This window comes from Armigeres subalbatus, chromosome 3 (genome assembly GCF_024139115.2).
Source record: "Armigeres subalbatus isolate Guangzhou_Male chromosome 3, GZ_Asu_2, whole genome shotgun sequence".
In the NCBI taxonomy this organism is placed as follows: Eukaryota; Metazoa; Arthropoda; class Insecta; order Diptera; family Culicidae; genus Armigeres; species Armigeres subalbatus.
In genome coordinates, this window is record NC_085141.1 from 14118589 (window position 1) to 14133206 (window position 14618).

The window sequence follows — 14618 nt, forward strand, 5'->3', positions numbered from 1 at the left end:
GTCTTAACAAAATTCAATATATTTCAAATGGGTCTGAGTGATGTTACGACCTCACGGTTCTTCCATGTTGTTCATCACAGTAAGTCAAAAAAAACATTGCTTTCAGTTGGCTAACCCACAGGGACCAAATTGCGATCCTACGACAGCCGGTAACATAGACTGATTACAGCCGTTTAAACCGTTAGAAATCACCGGCTGGCGATAATAAATTGAAGTAAGAGCATGCACGAGTATAAAAGATTGCTCCTACTATAACTGAAGCATCAGATTCAGTTCGGCTTTTAACAGAATAAAACCGCCAAGTGTTCAAGTTACCTCTAATCAGTCAACCAAAAAAAAAAAAAAGAAAAAAAATGAAGGTCCTCGCCGTTACCGTTTTGATCGCCTGCTTCATTGCCGCCATTAGCTGTGCTCCCCAGTTTGGATTCGGAATGTCCGGTTCGGCTGCCAATGCTGGCTCCCAGAGTTTTAACCAGGGTGGACCATTTGGAGGAATGAGCGGATCGGCTTCTAACGCCGGGGCTCAGAGTTTCACTCAGGGTGGACCATACGGCGGAATGAGTGGATCGTCTGCCAATGCCGCCTCCCAGAGCTTCAGCCAGGGCGGTGGATTCCCTCACCAATTCGGAGGTGGTATGTCTGGATCGGGAGCCAACGCCGGTGCCCAAGGGTTTGGATTTGGTGGATAAGTGAATTTGCATTAAATACAATATGTTCAAAGCTGGTCGACAGAAATCTCGAAATGTTAAAATTTAAAGGCTAGGACCAATAAAAGTATTTTCAAGACAAGGGTAAACACCATTTTTTGTTTTACTTTTCAACTACCCTGCGAACGATAAGAGTTCAAATACACAATTGTTATCCCCAATATATGACGCACGATGTACGAGAGAGTTGATGGAAGTCTCTCAAAACAGTCAAAACTCATCAGCATTGGACTGATAGGTTCACCAAAAAGTTACGCAATAATTGATAAGGTCATTGCAAATACTAAAAATAAATGTCCTAGTGCTCTTCGAGCATTCGAAAGGTGGGAAATAACAAAGTAAAGAAACTCATCGGCTTGTGAAAGTAAATACAAGAAAGGTAAACATGATCCGGTAACTAACTTTTTTTTTCATCAAGCTTTAAAGAAGGCTAAATGTATTTGCCATCTGTATTTGCCGAATGATAATGTAATTGCATGTGACTATGTTAACTGTGTGGTTGTTATCTTTACCAATTGACGAATTCGAGCTTCACAAATAATAAGAATGGTGTTTAGTTTTCGAAATGCTGCTAGGTGAGATAAAGCTCCTGTTTTGTTCAGCCCAGTCCTGTTCTAAGTAGCTCTGACTTGATCAAATTTTCTGTCAACAATGCCAGTTCCCATTTATCGCCATTGTTAATTTTACAGTTTAAGGTTGTGTCTCCATATTGAAGAAATGTGTGCTGTATTTGCCATTGCAACATAATAGTTATTCATGCACGTAGTTGATTAGCACGAGTAGCATGTCATTAGATGAGTGCTGGAAAATCGAGTTACATGCACTATTTTTTTATACGTTTTTTTGTCGTACGGCCGAGTTGCCGAATAATACACGCAAAAAAAGGCGTTCCCGAATTCGTGAACCAGAAAAAACACACCGTGATTTAATTCATGGACTCGGGAACACCAGTCACGTTTTCCAGAACGTTCCAGAAAACATGACTGTATTCCCGAATCCGTGACTGTTGTTCACGAAAAAATACACCGTGAACTCGTTGGTTCACGAATTCATGAACGCTTTTTTTTGCGTGTATGCAATTAATCACTTTTTTTTTCAATGCAGAAACATTGCCTTCAATTTGATTAATTTGGATCAAAACGTTCATCTATGATTTGCTGTACATGATCGTTCCTGCAAATAATCTTCTTCTTCTTCTTCAAAGGCTCTACATTGGCCTGCTTTTCAAACTAGTATTCTATTAGCATTTCCTCAGTTATTAATTGAAAGCTTTTCTATGGCCCCATTGCATGAATATGTATCTTGTGTGGCAAGTACAATGGATGTCAAGAATGTTTCCAACCAAAAAAGGTGAAGCTTTCTTTGAATGACCGCATTCGGTCGATATAACACAAAATGAGGAAATAATGCCTTCTTGAAATGGTCACGTTTTATCGATATAAAGAAAAGAAAAGAAGGTAGTCCTTTCTATGAATTAACGCATCTGCCCGGTATAAAGCAAAAGGGAAAGATAATGCCTTCTATGAAGTTATTCCCTTCATTTTATATGGCCCGTCTGCCAAACATAATAAAGGATTCGTTAAGAAAATTATTTTGAGCTTTTTAGTGGAATGTTTTCACCTGTCATAAGACGAGTTTGAACAATCCCATTGAATTCCACCACTTAATTGTATCCTGACAGATACGTATTTCGACCTCAACAGTAAGGCCGTCTTCAGTGTCTTGTACTTGACTCGACTTCAAGTACAAGACACTGAAGACGGCCTTACTGTTGAGGTCGAAATACGTATCTGTCAGGATACAATTAAGTGGTGGAATTCAATGGGATTGTTCAAACTCGTCTTATGACAGGGGAAAGGATTCGTATTAAGTGGCAATTGAAATTTCTAAAAAAAATTCTATTTTTTACGAAAACTTTTTCGAAAACATATTCTGGGAGACCTTTTTAGCCATGTGGGATTCCTCCTTCCGGCGAAGGAAGAAGAAAAAATTAAAAAGGAAAAGGGAAGAAGCAAGTAAGAAGGAAGAAGGAAGAAGGCAGACGTACGAAGAAAGAAAGAAGAAGAAGGAAGACAGAATAAGGAATAAGAAAGATGGAAGATGTATGAAGGAAGAAGGACGAAGAATGAAAGAAGAAAGAATATGTAGGAAGGAATAAAAAAGAAAGAAGAACGAAGGAAGAAGAAAAAAATAAGAAGGAAGAAAGAAGGAAGAAAGAAAAAAAAAGAAGGAAGAAATAAGAAAGAAGAGGGAAGAAAGAAGAAAGAAGGAGGATGAAGGAAGAAGTTCTCTGTTCTCAGTTCTCAGTTCTCCGCTCTCAATTCACTTTTTTTCACTTCTCACACGCTTAAAATCAATAACACAGAGATGTGTTTGCTTCACTCAAAACGGACCTAATGCAGAACATCACCTAGATGAGCGACAGTTACACAGGCGCAAAAATGCCTCGTTCGGTCGTGATAACGGTTCTTTCTAAGATGTAAACGTTTGTACAGATTCCTTGTTTCATGACGAACCAAATACTGTTGAAAATATTGAAATCCAAGCTTCAATAAAACCACACGAGCTATTTTTGTGACTGTGTAACTGTCGCTCATCTAGGTGTTGTTCTGCATTAGGTCCGTTTTGTGTGAAGCAAACATATCTCTGTGTTATTGATTTTAAGCGTGCACTTACTTTTTCTCATTTCTCTCTGTTTACTACTCATAATCTGAGGTCATAATCCTTTTTAACTATTAGACCAAACGGCATTCGGCCAAACGCCATTCGGCAAAATGGCTTTTCATCGTTTTATTGACTATTGAGTAATAAAATAGTGTGAACTAGGGATCCTATAATGAGAGATATGCGAAAGCGGCCATTGTAAGCCAATCGAGCATTGAGAAATGTCAAAACGTGAGCCAAATTGCAGATTGAGACGAGGCTGAGAGGTATTGAGATAGATTTTAAGAAAAGTTTTATCGAATAAACAATTTGTTTTACTTTCGCGAGTTGAAGTAATCTAGTTTATGTATCGTGTTTCAACTATTTGTATTCCATTTTTTAGTGAAAATGCTTATTTAAAAGCTGTTAGTGGACAGACAAACATATTCCAAATTGTTATCAAATGCAAAATCATACACAAGCTTCAACATTTTGCGCTGCGGCAAGTGCTGGAAGCGTTTGCTAACAAAAATAACAGCGTTGCTAAATCATCTGGAAAAGTATTTGCATATCTCTTATTATAGGATCCCTAGTGTGAACTTTGTGAATTAGTTTAGGTCGAACTAGCGGACGTCTTTTCTACTACAAGTGAAGTCAATCGAGACATTTTCGGTGAAAGAGTTGTGCTAATTTTCCGATCTTTGGCGGTCAATATTCGGTCAGTGCGGTCAGGACCCGTTTCAAACCGCGAATCGATCCGACCACAGGATCCGGAAATAAGGCCGGTTTTCTTTTTTCTCTTCGGCCATTCAGGCCGGTTCTTCCTCTCGCAGAGAAGTGGAATTAAACTTACCTCGAAGCTATGTACAATTTTTTTTTTTTAATTTTTAATATGTTTTGATCAAAGAAGAGAAACAAATTAGCAGCGTTAAATACTAATATAAGGATTTTTTTTTGTTGAATAGTTATTTCATTTTATTTATTTTGTTATATTTTTCAGTTACTTATTTATTTGATATAATAATTATGGTCTATTCCCAGGAGTTCCTTAAAAAAATCATCCCTGGATTCCACTAGAGATTCAATCAGGAGTTCCATCTAAGATTCCTCTAAGACGTCTTACTGGAATTCCAGAAGAAGTTTATTCTGGAACATCAGTTTCTCCCAAGGGATATTCAATCAAGACCTGTGTGCTGATTAAAATTATATCGGCGGTCGCGTGCCAGATCATTTTCATCCAGCAGCGGTGACGTGGCGGCGTCATGCGGCTCGTGATTTACACGGCGTGAATCAATTTCGTGCATTAGAAAATTTTTCGGAACTTATCCGGATTTCCTCCAGGAATTCCTCCGTAAGTTTCTTCAGGAATTTCTCCGCAAATTCCTCCAGGAGTTCCTCCGGAATTTCACCTAGGAGTTCTTCCGCAAGTTCATCCAGGAATTCCTCAGCAAGTTTCTCCAGGAATCTTTCCACGCCTCATTTCCCAGAACTTCCACCAGAAAATCATTCAGAAATTTTCATGTAAACTCCTCCTGGCATTCTCTCTGAAGTTACTGCAGAAATTCCACCAAGATCTCTCCGTTTATTACTTCGAGGTCTTCCAGAAATTCCCTTTGAATTTATTCAGAAACTCATGTAGAAGCCCTCGATAGGCATCTCCCACTCACGCCCCGGGAATTTTTCCAAAAATTGCTCCAAGAACTGTCTTGAAAAATTGTTCATGATTTTTTTTTCTTCGGGAATTCTCACGGAAATTCCTTGAGAAATATGTCTGCAAATTCATCTGGCTATTTTTCCAGATATTCTTCCAAAAATTTCGTTTAAACTCGTTTGGAGCTACCTATTTATACGACCTCCTTTTGACCCCGCAACCATAGAACACGATTTCATAATGAAACCCGCAACAACCCCCGTCGTTACCAGTTTGGGTTTCAAAACTCAACTACCCTTCTACTCTTCAACGGCAAGCCCCTTCTCGCCTTTAATCCCAACGCCAAACTCTATTTTCCCATTCCGTTTTCGATTTGCCGATCTCTTGCCCATTCAGCCACCCTATTTTGCTGCTCAATCTCCTGCGTTTGTTTTTTAATTGACCGTTGGCGCAGTACTTAATTTAATAACAATCCCCATGATTCCAAATTTAAAAGTACTCGTTGCAAAGCGTCGCAGCATGCGTGAAATAATAAAAATGACAATTGTGCATTGCTTCCGTATTGAGTGGTGTGCCCTTGAAAACGCGAGTAAATTCGGATTCCGTGGGGATTGTCTTTAATATTTATTTCTTTGAATTCCCGAAATCATGATTTTAAATACACACAATGTTACCCGCTGGTAACAACCTTCACAAATTCCCCTTGAAATTCCTCTGGAAATCTCGCTTGACTTTTCAAAAAGACCTAAGTAACATTTTTTTCATGAAATAATTTGACTACTGCAATCAACAGCCCAATATGAAAGCTTTTGATTGCAGTACTCAAATTAATTCATGAAAAAAAAATCTTACTTATGTCCTTTTGAAAAGTTAGGCGAGAAATCATTTAAGGAATTCTCCCGGAAGAACCAGCCGGAATTCTTAAAAATTCTGCGGGTACTTTCTCTAAAATGTCTACAAAAATACATCCAAAAATCCCTTCATGGTTTTCCGAGTTTTTTTTCAGGAATTAACAGCAATATCTTAAAACAATAACACCGGAAATTCTTCTAAAAAATCACCCAAATTTTCTTCCAGTAATTACTCTACGAGTTATCTAAAAAATTCCCCGGAAATTACTTCAAGAATTTTTCCATAAATCCTTTTATAAGTTCCCCAGAAATTTTCTTCATTAACTCCCAGGAAATCGTTTCGAAATCCCCACAGAAATTTCTCAAGCTATTGTGCAGAGAATTCCTTCAAGAGCTACTCCGGGAAGTTTCTTTTTTAGGAAGAGTTTTAGAAGGAATTCTTATGGGAGTGATCCTGGAGAATTTTCTATAGTATGTCCTGAAGGAGGAGATCCCAGATGGATATATTTTTAATGGATTTGCCGATGAATGTCCTGGAGAACTTTTCGGAGGATTTCCTAGAAGAGTATCGGAAACAAATTAAGGAAGAATTCTAAAATAAGAAGTTTAATTCAAATAAAGTTCATAAGGAATTTTGAGAGGAAAATCTTTTTAAATTTCCAAGCAAATTGCAAATAAGATAATGAAATGATTTCAGACTGACATACGAAAAAAATTCTGGTGGGAATTTAAGGGGACGTTTTAGGAGCAATTCTTTAGTTTCCTGAAGAACAATTCCCACATTTTTAGAAAAAGTTTCTTTATGTTTGGCCGAGAATATGTTGAATAAAAAGAGATCTAGTGGCTATGAAATTTTCCCACGTTGCACTTTTTGGTCACAGATCAGCTAGATCAGCTCCACGCTAGTTGCAGTTGTGAGTAGATCGCCATCCAATGATTTAGATTTCAAGACTTTATTGACAGACATCACCTCAATTCGTCGAGCTGAGTTGATCGTGATACGGAAGTCGGCCCTCCGGGCCTCTTATAAAAACTTCGCCTTTTCGTTACACCTTGGTGTACGAGAAACGTAAACACGATTCTAAAGATTTAAAAAAAAACTTCGAATTTTATCCCGTTTTTATCTTAGAAATTTTTATACTCATCTCTGTGTTAAGTACCTATATAATTACGAATCATAATGATGGTTCCTCCAAACCAACGCGATGCGGCTGTTGCTATAGCTGGCAGTTTGTCGCTTTGGTAAGGAACCGTCAATGGAGTCAATAGAGTCGCAACGACAGTGATAGTTCAGGGCAACCTTAAAGCCATTGATTCCCATAAAATCTATAGGGGAAATCCATATAATACGTCACGTAACAATGTAGCGATCTATCAACCACCGCCAATCGTCGCTTTTTGAAGAAGCATGCATAGTTATGTACCATGTGTAACATATCTTAAAAATATTACTCCTGCAAATGTCACGTAATTTATGGATGTTCTGAAGCATTAAAATACAGTATTTCGTAAAAAAGCTCACCTGTACAAATACGATGATTTTGCTCCATGCTACATGTAGGCACCATTTCAAGAAAAATCTGGGTCCTGTTGGTCCCTTGTGTACTATATCAAATACAAATATGCTTAGAGTACAGAGCCTTCTATCGAAACTTTGACTTCCGGGTGGTTTTATGATCATTCTGCTATTCCTAAATAAACAAAAAGGCAAAAAAAATCCATAGGATTTTTTTTTTCTTCGATAGTACGTACACTAAAATTACGCAGGTGTACGTACTATCGAGGTATGCCTGTACCTCGTTTCCCATACATTTTATCGATTTCCAACTACCGTTTTGGCTCAAATCCCGAACATGACTCATATTCCGAACAATAGCGTTTTAGCACCCTGAAACTAAGAATTTCATCGTTTTTTCCATACGGAGGACCAAGAATGCAAAAGAATTCAAGATCCTATGGAGAACTACGCGAATAAAGTTCAAACGACCGTTTAAACGCGACTGTTCGGAATATGAGTCATGCTCGGAATTTGAGTCAAAACGGTATAATTCTTCCATGAGCTCATGGTGAAAATTTCAAAACAGAGAAGCAGGTTTTTACAAAACAGATAGAAACGCCGGTATCGCCACTCAGTGACGACTAGCGTAAATATGGTGCACGGAAGGTTGTTGTCAACACTTTTTACTGCTGCTGACAACTGGGAGTAAATTTCAGCGAAGTAAACAGTCGGTCCCTCATTGAGTTGGCTTCCAAAGTGCACTCCCTGCAGGAAGGCAAACGCTCGACCTCCAGCCAGTGAAGCGGTGTTGTTTTTTGCCACTGAAGAGGCCCAGTGACGTTGTTTTTTCAGCCATTCGGCCTGGAAAAAAAGTGGTGGAGACGCATAGTGTTTTTTCCCGTTCGGTCTGGTGGAGACGCATGTTGGTAGGAGACCTTGGTGGAGACGCATAGTGGCGGTTTCGTGAGTAAGGGCGAAGGGTGAAAACCACCCCATCGGCGTGGTGGGGACGCATAGTCAGTAGTGCGACCAACTAGTGACTTGCGCGAAGGGAATGAAACGAACCATCTCGTAAGAATGGTCGTCATTGTGACTTGCGCGGAGGGAGTGAGACGAACAAGGAGTATGGTGGAACCTCGTACGCTCTCAAGGTTCGCAACCCTAAACCATTTGACAAGCTGCTGCAGATAGATAAGAACACCCTTAACTGAACTCCGTCAGATGCGTGGTCTCGGACGTAGACGCCAACTGAGGAGCAAGGTTTGGAGGAGCTACACCGGATCAAAAAGCGACTCCCCGACGGTAAGTTGGCCAACACATCGACGATTATTCTGGCACAGTCATCCCGAGCCACCTTACCTTCGGCTGTTTCAGATGCCCAGCCAGAAATTACTCCCCCAATCCCATGAGGTGTTTCCGGTGTTGGAACTTCAGACACACCGGCAAGAGATGTGCAGACAGAAGTGTAGAACAATTGTGCGGCAACTGCTCGAAGCACCACCCCGCAGACGCCTCAATGGCAACCGACGAGCCCACGAACCGCCCACAATGCCTTGACTGATCCCTGTGCAAATTCTGCAAGAGCCACGAGCACCAAACCTCCAACAGAAGATGCCCGAAATATCTCAAGGATCCGCGTGGACCAAGGCATCCCATACGACCCAGCAAGGAAAATCTCCAAATCCCGCTACGACTCCGGACAACCCGGTTCCTTCATCGAAGCAATCAGTCAAAGCAAGGACCAGGAGATTTGCGGAAAATGGTCAAGGATCTGCAAGCGTCCAAGACCAAACATCGGGAATTGACAACCGTATGGAGGCCATCAAGCAAAACGGCACGAAAAGTGTCGGTGCTGACGGAATAAACCATCGGCAAGCTCCAAGGGAATCTCGAAGTTAAGGACAAAGTTATCGAGAAGCTGCGCGCCATTAACAAGTACACCAAGAAGACCAAGCAAGCCAGCAAAGCAAACACGAGCAAGGTGGACGCAACAAGCATCCAAAATCCGTACGACAATTTCAGCGACAGCGAAGAAATGGTCGTTACACCAACGCAAATCCCCAAGCGTGATCGCGCCCCAAGAGACTCCAGCGAGAGTAATTCCTCAACTGGAGCCCCACGAACGAAGCCAAGTTAGTAGTTTTATACGCACTGTTGCCTCTAATCGATCCTACAAGTCATTTACCTACCCAAACCCTCTCCCATCCTTTTCAATTCTCACTTTAAAACACAAACCTCTGACAATGTTGTGCAAGCCAAGCCTCCCAGACGAGTACTAGTTACTCAAACTACACCAATTACAAACCTACCACCACACGACAACAACACAAACAACAGTCAAGCCACGCGGAACACCCACACAGCAGACGGTCACACGGGTAGTCGGGGCCCTGCCAGTACGGACGTTACACCCCAACCGGAACTGGTGGACAACCCCCGGCGCTCGGGCACTATCCCTGCTAGCAAAGCTCAAACCTCTTCACCAAAGGACAACGTGGGAAGCTAGCTCTCAACATTACACACTAATGTCGTTTTCGTTTTTGAGGTGTAGCGACACCGTTTGGTGCAGCATTTTGCTCGGCAAAAACCTAGGATAGGATGTGACAATAGAATTGCAACTGCCTTTTTGTTTCCTCAGTCGATTGCTTCGACGAGGTGGTGGCCAGTGCTTCCAAATATTTTTTATGCAAAATCCGCCGTATAGTATATGTGAAAATATCATGTTTTCTCGTTCTCTTCTTCCATAATTCGTAATAAAGGATGCTACGTACCATCAGAAAAAAAAAATTTCGGGGAGATGTAAGAGTTTTACAGTGAAATGGGTAAAAAGTTGGTCAATAATGCTTCAAATCGAGTGTTTTAAATTAGCATAGCTCTTAAGAATCATGCATACATCATTTGCAGCCTAGCATAAATTAATTTTACCCAAAAAATGAAAAAAACAAACTTTTGAATTTTATCATTACATTCAATTTGATTATCCAGCAACACGGCCAAGGTAACAACAAGCTGCCCTTTTGAAAATGTGAAACCGCCGATCGAAGTAATCGATTGTCATTTTCACCCAATCAGCAACCGGTACGATTTTGACAGAAAATCGGTACGATTTTTAATGACTAATTGGCACATCCTATCCTAGGCAAAAACGAACGTTTTGAGTGCAGTTAGGCTTGTTTGTTATGGATACCTGTTGGATACCATAAAAAGAAAATAATAACAACGTGAGAAACTTGACAACAAACTACACTACACGGCACACTCTGATTTTTTCTGGTGCTACACTGCTTGTTTCAGTGCAAGAAAAATGCTACTCTGGTGTAGCACATTTTCGGTGCAAAAGTGTAGCACGAGTGTAGCTACACCGCAAAAACGAAAACGAAATAAGTGTTTCTTTCTCGAGCTCGGCAAAATTGGGCACCGCTGTAGCTCAACTGAACTTTGGCAGAAACTTTGGTTTATTACAGATTTTCAGCAAAATATTTACCGTATCTCAGCAACTGAAGCGTCACTTTAACTGAAATCTCGGCAAAAATCATGCTTGCTGAAACTCGGTGGTGCCCATCTCGGGAAAATAAACAAAAAAATGCCGAGATCTCGAAAATTGTGTAGATGTACTCGGGCCGCAAAGCCCACCCCCAACGGACGACGAGGGAAGTTAAGCGCAAACGGTTTTCCCTCCACGAGCGGAGTGGAGCGGATACTCTAACAGCCGACTAGTATGACGAGCTGCATTTACTAGATATAAAGTCTGACAAAGACACTAACAGGTCATTAATCGAACTAGCATTTGCGGGATCCAATGGAACATGATGCTTCAAATGGGCTTGAACCAGTGGAGAGTATTGAGATAGTTCTGATAAATATATTGGAAAATTATTCCAAAATTATAAAAAGCTTAAGTCCAAATAAAAAGGTAAAGGAATTTGTTCTGGAATTTACCACAGCTCTCGTGCATACAACCGTGCATGGACCCCCGGCGTGGTCAGGAAGCTGGCACTCTGCGGTATCTCCGGTAACCTCCTCATGTTCATTAAGAACTTCGTACTCGACCGCTCCTTCCGAGTACTACTCGGAAATCAAACATCGAAAACCGTGAAAGACGAAATTGGAGTTCCCCAGGCCTCAGTAGTTGCGGTCACATTATTTCTGGTCGCGATGGAGGAGGTATTCAGGGACCTTCCCAAAGACATACACATCATTGTATACGCCGACGAAATCCTCGTCATCGCCGTCGGCAATCATCCCAAGATATCCAGAGCAAAGCCCGAGCCGCCGTCAATAAAATCACTAAATGGTTTCAATCAGTGGGTTTCATCATGCCCGCTGATAAGTGCGTGAGGACCCACATCCGCCAACTTCCTAAAATCGCCGCCCTCCACCGCCTCGGCCCCAGGAGCTGGTCGTAAAACCACCAAAACTCGACCTAACGCAGAAGACACAGCTGCGTTAACTCCCAACAAAAAACAAGCTCAAAGTCTTTTCAGTAAACGAACCGGGGAGTGTTACCAAATAACATCGATCAGGTACACGGACGGCTCCAAGGCCAAAGGCAAAGTGGGTATCGGAATTGTTTCCAGCGAAGGCACATCCACCTCCCACCAACTACCAGACGTCTGCTCCGTCTTCTCGGCAGAAGCGGCAGCAATTTTCCAGGTAACTTTGTTTCATAGATCAACACATAGTAATATGTACAGTCGACTCTCTACATCTCGATGTTCTATATCTCGATATCTTTCCCTATGTCGATGGTTCCCTAAGTCCCTTCAATCTACATACATTTGGGCTTTCTACATCTCGATAACCTCTATTTTTATTAATGCTTACTACATAATCCTATTCTGAGTCGACTAATACGTATTTAGTTTTCTTCTATAAAACATTTTCAGTGTTTTGTTAGAAATGTCAGAAAACGAAATATATCTTCAACTGTTCTATCCTATTTTGTAAGTGATCCGGCTCAATATTTAAGACGTCAGGCTCAGAGTGTAAATGTAATCAGATATGAATCAGATCAGTATAACTTTGTCAAGATGCTGGGTCATTAGGCCGAAGGCCATTAGGCCGAATGGTCATTAGGCCGAATGGTCATTAGGCCGAACGGTCATTAGGCCGAAGGCCGTTAGGCAGAAGGTCATTAGGCCGAATGGTCATTAGGCCGAACGGTAATTAGGCCGAATGGTCATTAGGCCGAATGAGAACTGGGGAGTGAGAAGTGAGTAGTGCGCAATGAGGAAGAAGTAGAAAGGAAGAAAAACATAGGAAGAAGGAAGAAGGATGGAGTAAAAATGAAGAAGGAAGAAAGAAGAATGAAGAAGGAAGAAGGAAGAAAGAAGAAGGAAGAAGGGAGAAAGAAGAAAGAAGAATGGAGAAAGAAGAAAGAAGAAGGAAGAAGAAAGAAGGAATGAGGAAGGAAGAAGGAAGAAGAAAGGAGAAAGAAGGAAGAAAGAAGAAGGAAGAAGGAAGAAGGAAAAAAGAAAAAGGAAGAAAGAAGAAAGAAAAAAAGGAAGAAGGTAGAAGGAAGAAGGAATAAGAAAGAAGGAACAATGAAGAAGGAAGAAAGAAAAAAGAATAAGGAAGAAGGAAGAAAGAAGAAGGAAGAAGGAAGAAAGAAGAAGAGAGAAAAAAGAAATATGAAAGAAGAAGGAAGAAGGAAGAAAGAAAAAGTAAGAAGGAAGAAGGAAGAAAGAAAAAGTAAGAAGGAAGAAGGAAGAAAGAAGAAGGAAGAAAGAATAAGAAAGAAGGAAAAAGGAAGAAGGAACAAGGAAGAAGGATGAAGGAAGAAGGAAGAAGGAAGAAGGAAGAAGGAAGAAGGATGAAAGATGAAGGAAGAAGGAAGAAGGAAGAACGAGGAAGGAAGAAGGAAGAAGAAAGAAGGAATAAGAATGAAAGATGAAGGAAGAAGGAAGAAGGAAGAAGTAAACAGGAAGAAGGAAGAAGGAAAAAGGAAAAAGGAAGAAAAAAGAAAGAAGAAAGAAGAAAGAAGAAGGAAGGAAGAAGAAAGAAAAAGGAGGAAGAAGGAAGAATGAAGAAGGGAGAAGGAAGAAGGAAGGAGAAAGAAGGAAGAAGGTAGAAGGATGAAAGATGAAGGAAGAAAGAAGAAAAAAGAAAGAAGAAGGAAGAAGGAAGAAGGAAGAAAGAAGAAGGAAGAAGGAATAAGAAAGAAAGAAGAAGAAATAAGAAAGAAGGAAGAAAGAAGAAGGAAAAAGGAAGAAGGAAGAAGGAAGAAGAAAGAAGAAAGAAGGAAGAAGGAAGAAAGAAGAAGGAAGAGGGAAGAAAGAAGAAGGAAGAAGGATGTGGGAAGGAGGAGAAGGAAGAAGAAAGAAGGAAGAAGGCAGAAGAAAGAAAAAAGAAGGCAGAAGGAAGAAGAAAGAAAACGGAAGAAAGAAGGTAGAAGGAACAGGGAAAAAAAAGAAGGAAGAAGAAAGAAGGAAGAAGGAAAAAAGAAAAAGGAATAAGAAAGAACGAAGAAGGAAGAAAGAACTAGGAAGAAAGAAAAAGGAAGATTGAAGAAGGAAGAAGGAAGAAGGAAGAAGGAAGAAAGAAGAAGAAAGAAAGAAGAAGGAAGAAAGAAGAAGAAAGAAAGAAGAAGGAAGAACTTCTCATTTTTCACTTCTTGCTTCTTTTTGCTAATTCGGCCTAATGGCCGTTCGGCCTAATGACCTTCGGCCAAATGACCTAACGGCCTAACGGCCTTCGGCCTAATGGCCTGACACCCTTTGTCAAAGAGGCAAAGCTGTGACGTGGATTCCTAGCGCCCTTGTGAATTCTTCCAGAGCGCTTCTTTCTTATTACAGGCCGATTTCTTCACCTCCGCGTAGGCCTCAAACCAGCTTTAAGCGCATGGGAAAGCACCGCTTAAGATTTTAGAAGGCCCTACGGCAAACAAAACGCAACATTTTACGTTCAAACAACAATTTGAATCTTACCTAAAAGTAAGAATAAAAAGTTCAGAAGATTGAAGATACTCCACACAACAGTCAATACTCGGCGAATCATCGAAATACACATACTATTTGCACAATATGAGTGCGGAATCGATCGTGTTGCTGCTGGTCACGGGACGGCAGTTAGTACGGGAGAACGCGAAGTGGAAAAAAAATGGATTTTTCGTTTGATTGATTTGAAACACGGTTTTTGTCTTTTTCAAAATCACTTCGTTTACAATAATGAATATGTAGTCGCTTACTAAGGTGGGTTCCCCTGGATTGCCTTTTCAACTAACCAACGATTCCTTTCTTATTCTTATTCCTTAATTTTTCTCTACTAAG

At 40.7% G+C, this 14618-nt stretch overlaps 1 protein-coding gene across 1 annotated transcript; it reads left to right on the forward strand.

Annotated features, from left to right (window-relative positions):
• Nucleotides 1-260: 260 nt before the first annotated feature.
• On the forward strand, nucleotides 261-796 carry LOC134220132 (keratin, type I cytoskeletal 10-like). The gene has a single exon (XM_062699126.1). It carries the CDS (start codon nucleotides 354-356, stop codon nucleotides 687-689), a length of 336 nt encoding a protein of 111 aa, XP_062555110.1. The 5' UTR covers nucleotides 261-353; the 3' UTR covers nucleotides 690-796.
• Nucleotides 797-14618: the final 13822 nt, after the last annotated feature.

What these genes read in the sequence shown, in the direction of transcription:
- LOC134220132 (XM_062699126.1), top strand. Translation starts at nt 354, where the DNA reads ATGAAGGTCCTCGCCGTTACCGTTTTGATCGCCTGCTTCATTGCCGCC.